This window comes from Coturnix japonica, chromosome 15 (assembly GCF_001577835.2).
Source record: "Coturnix japonica isolate 7356 chromosome 15, Coturnix japonica 2.1, whole genome shotgun sequence".
NCBI lineage: Eukaryota > Metazoa > Chordata > Aves > Galliformes > Phasianidae > Coturnix > Coturnix japonica.
The window spans coordinates 4,563,357-4,573,472 of record NC_029530.1 but is presented as its reverse complement, the minus strand read 5'-3'; the positions used below and the strand labels follow the sequence as shown (position 1 = coordinate 4,573,472).

At 44.3% G+C, this 10,116-nt stretch overlaps 1 protein-coding gene across 3 annotated transcripts in view; it reads left to right on the top strand.

Annotated features, from left to right (window-relative positions):
- The first annotated feature begins 581 nt into the window (after positions 1-581).
- Positions 582-10,116, top strand: part of ATP2A2 (ATPase sarcoplasmic/endoplasmic reticulum Ca2+ transporting 2) — a 39,753-nt gene continuing 30,218 nt past the window's right edge. Inside the window, exons 1-4 of one of the 3 annotated variants that reach the window (XR_001558467.2) lie at positions 582-1,231; positions 2,238-2,255; positions 2,350-2,432; positions 9,717-9,821. Coding sequence is in view for 2 of the 3 variants with exons in the window: in XM_015877723.2 (XP_015733209.1) it covers positions 1,114-1,231; positions 2,238-2,255; positions 2,350-2,432; positions 9,717-9,821 (324 nt within the window). In the remaining variant the exon portion in view is untranslated. The remainder of the gene's footprint in view (positions 1,232-2,237; positions 2,256-2,349; positions 2,433-9,716; positions 9,822-10,116) is intronic. The other 2 variants (XM_015877723.2, XM_015877724.2) reach the window with 2 other exon arrangements.

The following is a 10,116-nucleotide window of genomic DNA, read 5'->3' as shown; positions in this document are numbered from 1 at the left end:
GATCCATGGCTGAGCGAGGCTCCCGACCCCACAGAAGCTGGTACAGCCCCTCGCTCATCGATTTGTCTCGGCTGTGGGGGCGGCAGCCCGGCCCTCACTGGCCGTTGTTCCTGTCACGACAGAACGGGGCAGCCCCACGCTCCAGTCTCACATTCCTGTCCCCGAACTCGCTCCCTCAGCCATTACAGCCCCGCTTCTCTCAGCCATTCCTCGCGGGTTGAGGCCGGGACAGAGGGCGGCCACAGCGGTTCACACCGGGCCATGGGGGGCGGGAAAGCGGCCACCCCACCTGCAGGCCTCACCCCCGGCGGAGCGGAAGCGCCCGGCCCGCCACGCTCGGCCGCATCATCACCATCACCACCATCACCACCATCGCCGCCTCCTCCCGCTCCCTCAGCCGATGGCCGCACACCGCGCAGCACCGCGCCTCGGCGCCAAGGGGCGTGGCCCCGCTTTGCCCCGCCCCCTCCTGTCGTCCGACCAATCAGCGGCGTCCACATGCCGCGGCGGCGAGTGGGGCCCCCGTCGGCCCAGCTGCCGTAAGTTACATTAGAGCAGCCGCTGCCGGTGCGCGACCGGAGCGAGCGGGAGCGGGCGGCTGTGCTGGGCGGGTTGTGTGGAGCCGTGACGAGCGGTGCGGGTCGAGGGCGGGAGGGGCGGCTCGCGAGCCATCCCCGGCAGCGCCTTTTCCTTTTTTAATCGAGAGGCGGACGGGCCGAGCCGTGCCGTTATCACCCTCCGCGGGGCGACCCCTGAGGAAGCAGCGGCCCGGGCTGCTCGGCTCCCCGCTCTGCTCAGCCCGAGCCCGGGGTGCGTGAGTTCCCGGTTCGGAGGCGGCCCGGCTTCCTCACAGGCCGTGTGGGGTGGGAGGGGGGCGGGGGCTTTTTTTTTTCTTCCGTCGGTTTTTCCTTTTTTTTTTTTTTTTTTTTCCTATTTTTTTTTCCCCCTCCTGAAGGAGTGAAGCGGGCTCTGTGCTTTGGGGGGGGTCTATGGTGATAGCACGGTGGCGTTGGGGGACAGAGCGAGGGGCTGAGGAGGGGGCACCCCGCCGCTGAAGAGGAGGAGGAGGAAGAAGAAGCAGCGAGGCTCCATTTGCCGCTCCCTGCCCCGACCATGGAGAACGCGCACACAAAGACTGTGGAGGAAGTTTTGGCGTATTTCGGGGTCAACGAAAGCACCGGGCTCAGCCTGGAGCAAGTGAAGAAGCTGAAGGAGAAATGGGGCTCCAACGGTAGGTCAGGCGGCCGCGATGCCGCTCTCGGTTCTTTCCCCTTTTCCTCCCCCTCCTTCACGCCGTTCTCCCTCCCATCCCTCCCGGGGCCGCGCTGCGAGGCCTGACGTGTCTGTGCGAGCAGAGCCGGCATCTCTTGCAGGACCCGGAATCGGAGCGAGCAGAGAAGATGGCTGACTGCAACTCCACCTCGTGGGTTTCTTACAGAGCCCGGAGCGGGGAACCTGCCGTGCTCACATGGAGCACCCGCTGCTCTTTGCTCTTCTTGCCCTTATCCTCCAATTTTCCCTGCTTTCCGATGCCTTTTTGGCCCCTTTTTTTTCTTTTTTAAACATTTCTTTCAAGTCGTGGCACAGCATTACGCTGATGAGGTATTTCGGTTGGGTTTTTTTTTGTTCTTCGTTTAAAACCCTCGTTGCTCGGCCTCCTTTAGTCCCTTGTGAACCTTTACGGCGTTGTGTAAAAATGAAAAGCCGTGAGGTTACACTTCTTTTTGTTCAGCTTGAACGTCCCTTCCACGCCAATAGTTATGGGGAAATAAAGGGCGAGCAGAAATAAGGAAACCCTTATTATTAGTGGAGAAAAGAACTTGAAATATTTGGAACCAGGCTTCCTTTTCTTTTTTTTCTTTTAATTATTTTTGTGAGCGATGGTGGGGAAAAAGAATCTTTGTCAGCGTTTGGAAAGCGTTCTGAGCCTTTGACCCTTTGTATGCAGCAACAGCAGAAGTCACACAGCTGGCTGGAGTGATGACTTGGCTGAATCACAACCCTCAGCAGATCCCAGCTAACCTGTGTGTGCCGTAAAGCATGCGACTAGCAGGCCCGTTCGATGCACTGATGAACACAGCCCCTTTAATAGCTATTTCAGTATGGCTTTCCAGCCCAGCCGAGCCTACAGTGTGAGAGCAGTATCTGGTGGATGTCTTAGAATGCTCTAATGATTTCTTCAATGATTTCTTTTTTTTTTCCTCACATGCTGCCTGGAAAAAATCCATGACTGACAGAGTTACCAGCTGAGGAAGGTAAGTATTTCAATAAAATCTTCTACAAACTCTTGTCAGTAATTCGTCTTTTCTTTTTTCATACATTACTAAATGTCTTCTGTACGTTTTGCAGGAAAAACCTTGCTCGAGCTTGTGATTGAACAGTTTGAAGACTTACTAGTTAGAATTCTGTTGCTGGCAGCTTGCATATCTTTTGTAAGTATGAATAGCTCTTATTTCATTGATTTGTGTATCGCAGGCTCTGGAGCAACCTACGTTCAATATAGGAACTACACACACTGCTCTTCTCTTTCTTCCAAGAGGTAGAACTATAAGATGCTATGTAAATTGTTCTGTCTTCAATTAATTACCTTGTGAAGAGGCTTTTGTAGGCTTGAAAACAGAGTTTCAGGATATCTGTTAGTATATGAGTCAGAAGTACATAACTACACCAGGCAGGTATTTTAAAGGCACTTCTCATTCAACCCAGCTTGCATGTTTGAAGTGGGATTTCCCAATGCTTTTGTTGGCTTTGAAAGCTAACCTTGAGTAAGCGTTTAACTGGTCGCTCTTCTTGCCTTTGAGTTAATCGTTATCAAGCTCAATGTATAATCATTGGAAGACATTTTTGGATGCGGTGCAGACTGGAAATAGAATTACATGGCGACTATTCCAGTTGCCTTCCCTTCCTGATAATAGCAAGGTGACAGTTGTTGCTTTTGACAGTGACAAGAATGATGACGGCTGTGATGGCACCATTGTTGACCAAATTTGGTAACTGACCTTTGGATGGTCATAAAATGGACCTCTTGCTTGGCGTACGGTTTTGAAAGAACAAGTAGAGTGTAAGTGAGGGTTTTTTATGAACACGTATAGCTGGTCCTCTTACGCAACACATGGAGGGTGTGATTTGCTGGAAAACTGGAAAACTGAACCAACTCTTTAAGTACAGTGGGAAGATGAAAGCTTCGTGTCTTAAGGAGCTGGATGACAGAAACACAAGTGCGCAGAATATTAAGTTGTTTAGAAGTAAAAGTTTATAGTAGACTTTGCCCTGGAGTTGTAATTAACTGCTTTATAAAAAAAAAAGAAAGCAGCAGCTCTCAGGGGTTGTGGAAATTGTGGTGACTCTTTAGCTAAGGGCAAAGTAATTACGATGGGCAGAGGAGAAACTGTTCTGTGGGGATGTGGGGGAAAGGTTGTCCTGGTGTGACTGCTGCTCGTTGGCCAAGGCAGGTTTAGCTATCACCATGCAGGCACCTCTTCCAAAGTGCTGTGGGTTTTGGTGTGTGTGTGCTGTTACCAGCCAAGCGATGCTTGATGGTGTTGATCTTGACCATGGGGACTGATGTGCTTTATTCACTCTTCTGTTTCCTGGGGAGGAAATCAAGCTGCCTATAGAGATGTGAATGAACAGGTCATTTTAAAACTCTCCTTCCACCTCTTTTCTCATTTTCTCCTCCTGGAGAACTAGAAAGGAGGATGAGATAAATGACAGCACAGAGTATGGTTAACCTTTCATTCTATTGTGGATTACCTGTTTTTATTGTAACCAAGTAAGCAACAAAATCACCAAACTTAGAAGATTTCATTGCTGAATGTGAGTGTTGAGTGCACACACTGTAGACTTCTAATAACTGGGTTCAGTTTGATTTTTTCAGCATGCTTAGTTTGCTTAATGAAGGGGAGACTGTGCTCCAAAAGGACTGTGGAATAGATCTAGGTTTTCTGCTTCTGTGCAGCTGGGATGGTGTATGACCTTGGACTGCTGCTTTGCCTTTTCTGTGTCTCCCATTTAAGAGTTCTGGCTCTGCATTGTAACACTATTTTAGAAATGGCAAGGATTTTCTTTTTGATGAATTATAAAGCAAAAATCCTGATATATTTTGCTTTTGCCACTTGTAAAGCACTTCCCCTTTGTTTCTCCTTTTTCCTGTTGCGAGGGGGATCATCAGTTGTCTTCTTCTGACACTTGGTGAAAGCATATTAGAGGCTTTTGTGGTAGCAGTAAGAAGCTGTTGCTGTAAAATTGGGTGTAATTAACATTGGGTAGTTTGTGTTCCTGAAGATGTTGGAGCAGCGTGTAGCTGTGTAAGTCTTGTGGACAGAGAACTTCAAAATACTGCATTGAATATTGGATCTGTATGTAAAGCTGGAACTGGAAATTATGCTAAGCCATTCCTGTGATGGAACACCTTAATGCTAAAAGTGAACTTCCATGTGTGCATTGTGTTGTCTTTTACAAGCCTTAAGAATTCAATTTTGCTGTTTGTTCTGTTGCAGAGCATGCAGAACTCCCTGTACCTTAGAGATCATGAAGTGGATAATTAGGCTTAAAATGGAGTCAGCTAAACTTGTGTTGTTTTGGGATGTTGAGTAATACTACTGAGAGCTGCTCTTTATTTAATAAGTCAAGACTGTGACTTCCTTGGAGGCAGTGTTGGACCCCTCAGAATCATATTCTGGAACCTGGTGAAGTGCTGATTCACACTTCAGTTCCATGACTGCTTTTTACTGTAAATTACTGTTTGATAGATCTTAAACTATAGTATTTGATTAGAAAGCAGGCCTTTGTGTATCGTGACAACAGAAACAAGTGTGGATAATGGCCCCTATTTGAAATAACTTCCAGATGAAGACTTTTAGACCTGGTGTGTATCAAGAGGAAGATTTCAATCAAGATGCTTGAATGAGTAGTTTACTTTAAATGGCAATGAATAGGGAAAAATGGCTTACCAAGTATTGGCTTAAGAGTAAATGACCCCCAAAGCTCTGAACTCTCACTAAGCCTTTGAATTACTGGTGAGGGAGCAGAGTGTTAGAATCAGGAACAATACCATATTTTTAAGCTTTTCTAAGTGTGTCACTGGAAACTTGCTCTAATTTGAATTTGAACAGTTATGCTTACTGCAGATGAAATGGGGAATGTACTTTGCTGTGCTACTGGCATCACATTTGTAATGCATGCTCTCAAGAAGGCACAGGTGCTGCTAGGACAGTGCGAGGAGCTGTTCTGTACCAGCTGTACACTGTCAATGTAAAACTTTATGGTTCGGGTGTGAAAGATGGGACGTCAAGATACATCAGTTACTGTTTTGTGTTGTGGAAGCTTTTCTGATTGTGGCCTTAAAGCTTAATGTTACAATTGATGGCACAGAAACAGCAGTTTTGCGTATCAGGATCATTTTGGTGTAGACTTTGCCTATTGCATAGCGCAGCGTTCTGTGCTCAGAGTGCCTTCTGTGTCCTCTGCTCCCACAAGGCCTGTCAGGTATGTGTCAGTAAAAATAAATCAGGCTAACAGCTGAATCTGTGTCACCCTAGCTGATTGTAGGGGTCATATGCTGCCTGTTGCCTTGGCTGTAGATATTGTGTGCTGCATTCCAGGTTGGAGCTGCTGTTACGGATGTGCCAAGTTAGTAACTGCTTAAGTTCTCACTGTTATTTCTCCAATATTTTTACTGGCCTGAAGGTATGGCTTTTGAATGGAAACAGTGTGATTTCTGACGCTGAGTAAATGGAGCTGAATGCAGACTTGGACATTGTTTCAATATTTTGTCAGACAGCAGAGAAACCTGTGCAGAGGTCACCTGCAGAGCAGATCTCAGCAGTTCAGAGGCCTTTGTAGCCTGAATTGTAGGTACAAGTAAGAGGACGTTTAATTTTTCTGTGAGTTCTGGCTTTTTTAGTCCTTCTGTTTCAGTAACATTCTCTGAAATCTGCTGTATTTACATTTAAAAAGTCAGCTTGCCTTGCTCTGTGAACTACTTACAAGTTGCTAAATGTTATTTTTGTGTCTTAATTAAGAATAATGCTTTGAAGAGCAATGTGTGCTTAACTGTACAGTCCTATCTTTGCATCACATCTTTATTGAACTCTCTTCTACCAAATGAAGTATAGGCTGGAAACTCTACCAGAAACCTGTATTTAGAAGAAAGTTAAAACTTCCAGCCTATAAATTGCAATGAGTACAGCCTCATCTGTGTTAAAATGTGAGCAAACTGCTGGTGGAGGCAGTAAGGTGTGCTGGTAAAACATGGCAGGCTTTGCCCTGGGGTCACCCCAGAGTTAAAATCAGGAGCTGCATATGGCACAAGATAGTGTAGGTTCCATTGGCATGCTTGTAGCTAAACTCTGATTACTCAGTAGGACTTGAGATCCCAACTGGTGGGGTGACATAGCAATGGTGGTTCCATTTTAGTTGGTATAGATTGAACAGGAGGCGCTGTGTATGTTTTCTTTCTTTGGTTTTGTTACACTGACCACAGGAATGTGTTTTCATTTAAGAAACACATAGTAACATTTCTATCTGCTGGGTACTTAGGATCTGCTAACTCAATACAATGCTTGATTAATATTTATGGTCAAGATTATGTGTATATTCTCCTAGGGTAGCAAATAGAAAACTCTGTTAGTGAACTGGAGGAGTTCTCTTTGGTATTTCCTGGTGTTCAAGGTTCCTGAAAAGTAACTGGGGCAGGTATCAAGACTACTAAAATAGTTTGCATCTGCTTAATTTTAGGCTAATTTGTATTGAAAAGAAAAAATCATTAAAGGAGGGCTTTGTGAGCAGCAGTTAGTACTCTGTCCAAAATGTACTGCATGTTAATTCAAAGTGTCCTGTGAGAAGAAAGCTCACTTAAAAGTTGACCATAGTTCTGCATGACCAGCTTTAATTAGTGTGAGGCTTTTTTTTTTGGTCAGGATGAGTTCTTACTCCCTTTGCTTTCTTCTAAGTTCCCCAAAAACCTTTTGGTTTTGATGGCAATGAACCTGTTCCCTCCTGTTGGCGGCTACAGCCTGCTGGGCAACAGAAACTTCCATTCTTCTGATTCAGTTGTCTGCTTAGTGATAAATAGACACCTGGGGCAACTTGCCATTGTGACTTCATTTGTAGAAATGCCAGAGGCTGTAGGGATGTCTTTCCTAGTTGTGTTCATCAGCGTTCTCCCTCATTGCTGGCTGACTGCTGCACTGTACCTCTGATACCCCCTCATTCTTTCTCCCTGCACGCCATAACTCTAGCAGCCCAAAGTCAGTGTGCTGAAGGCAAGTTGTCCTCTAAGTTGCCTGAATTGCCTGTTGGCACCAGGCTGTTAGGTATTGCTATTAATTTCCCTTATTCTTTCAGACTTCCATTTCTCTTGAGTACTTTTTGTTGCTCTTTTCTTACTCTCCTAAACTTCTTAATTGGTAACTTTTGTTACTGACCCTGCAGCTTGAACAACACGTGGGAGTGGTAATCTAAGCTTTTCTGTCTATGAGATTTAAGTGGCTAAAATATGATGGAGGCCATTCTTAATAACGGCCAAGAACATTCAGGGAAAGCCTCTTCAGGGTCTCAGTGTGCTACTGGAAGGTTTGTAACATGAGCTCAATGCCTTGGACATGAGTTGTAGGCTTTAGCTTAAGATCTGCTGTTACTGAAATTGCCTCATTAAAAACCCTTTGCTCAACCTTTTGGACTTGCTGGTTTGTCTTGTTAACTTCGGGCTACTATCAAATAATAAATCTCATCTGTTACAGCAGTATGTGTTGCCTGTCACAGGCGTCCTAAGTGGGGTGTTAATGAAGCAGTAATTTGCAGTAGTAGAACCGAGAATTCACATTAATGTGTTCTGTTACGTATGTGGCTATATTTAGCTTCTAGAACTAGAGCCCTTGTTAATAACTGCATGGAAACTTATGCAGGGAAATGAGTGTCTCGCTGCCAGGATTAACGGGTTATTTTGTTTTAATCTAGTAATAAATCGATAATTTCACCCAACAAGTAACGGAAGATCTAAAACAGTTTAATAGATTTGTCCTATTAGGGTTTCTAATCTATCTGCTCTTTTTGAAGTAATGGTTTAATTGAAGGAGAGATCCTTTGAGTAGTGAATTCTGGTTCTCCTTGACACATTTGTATTACCTTCTCCTTGTAGCAGCTTTCCTTACCTCTTGAAGTTGCAGGCTTTCTCAGTGTTGTTTTACAACCCATGTGGTTTTCCACCTGCAACAGCTTCTGATTCAGTGCTGTGCATTAACAGGGTAACTCAATATTAAGATTCCCAGTAAAGAAAGGGAGGAAAGAAATGCATGAAGCAGCTTTTTTCTGATGGTAGTGTGAGTTTGAATGTGTTGGGAAAAGCGAGGTGTACTGTTAGCCCTTGGTGTGGTGCAGTGGTAAAATCTGTCTGTGGTTGGTGTAAGGGGTGATGGGATGATTGAAAATTGTCATGTTGTCTGTGTTGTCCAGCAGATCAAGTGGCAGAAGCCATTTGGGGTTGATGATGAGTATGGAGAGCATAAGAGCTCTTAACTTGTTCTCCAGATGGATTACTCAACATATTGCACAGCCAGTTGGGGTGTTTCATTCTTATTAATCATAACCTGGATCTTACAAGTTTATCTTTTTGTAATAAAATTTGTTGTTTCATTGGATTTGTTTGACAGTCTGTTTTCTGCTTGAGGCTTTCATGCTGCTGTTCCTTCTTCCTTTTAACATCCTGGAGTGCTTCACAATTGAGCAATAGCTCTGAGCAGTGTGTTAGTGGATATGTGGTGCTTGCTTTAGTAATGGTTTGCTCACTGCAGTCTTCTAGTGATTCAGAGCACTGTTGCCTGACTACCAGCCCTAATTATCTCAACACGTTGTTCCTATTTACTGTCACTTTCCAGGCTTCCTGTTGCTCAACATGCTGACGAAAAAGCTCTTCCTCTCTGGTCACATTAGCTCAACTGTTCTTCAGTAGCTGCAGAGTTCTGTAGGGCCCTGATGCTCATCCGTTCTCCAGAAGTGAAGTGAATGGCAGAAGCCTAAAACAAAGCATGAACAGAAAGCAAATGAACTAAAAATCTTGGAGCCTTTTATGCAAGTCATCCAGTTGATTTACTTAAAGGAAAAATGTGTTATAATTTATATTAGATACTTGGCTTAGAATTCAACTTCAGATGGAATTATACTGTTCACTTAAGTGCTTCAGTAAGACATTGCTTAGATTTTAATTTATAGATGGTTTTTTTCATATCTCACTGCAAATTTATAAGTCTACTTTCATTTATTTGTCTAATTGGATAACAGATGGTTTAGTTAAAATTCAGGTTCCAGCTACCCGTAAGCCTTCATCATGCGCAGCTCTAGTGCTGTAACTTAGAAGTCAAGTTTATCAATCTACATTTTGTTTTAGACAGTTGGGGGGGGAAAAAAAAAAAGCAACTTTTCACTGCTGTAGCTGTTGTCACAACTTCTGCTTTCATTTTTGAAGCGAGAGTAGCAATATGGTTCCCAAACAGCTTTTCCCTTTGAAAGGAGAGCAGGCTTGGGGATGAACTTTGTGCTAGTTGATTGAAGATTGTTTCTCCTTTTCCATTGTGTATTGCTGGCTTGTTCAGGAGCGTGGAAGATCTGAGGATACTTCAAAACTGCTCAAGTCTGGAGGGTTGAACCTCAAGCTGTCTTGGTGTTAGGTATGCAGTGTGTTGGTGTAAATCACTTAAATTGGTGTTTCTCTCTCATAGGTGCTGGCCTGGTTTGAAGAAGGTGAAGAAACAATCACAGCATTTGTAGAGCCTTTTGTAATCTTACTTATATTAGTAGCCAATGCAATTGTGGGAGTGTGGCAGGTATGCAGATGTTTTTGCAAAACCAATCACAAGTGTCTTGGCTTTTTTTGGTTTAAGATGAAGAACTGCACATTATACTGTCAGATGCTTCATACAATGCAAGCAATGTATGTTGCTAGCTTTGGATTTTTAAGAGTCAATGTACTGTATAAATTCAGGACAGAAAGAGTTGATTAAAGGTGAAATGAAAGCTTTACAAGTTTTGCCAAATAGACCAAGTGCCCATCAGTGTATTTGGCCACATGCTGATGAACACAGGAATTAAACAGTCCAGCATGAAATCCTGAATTCAGGA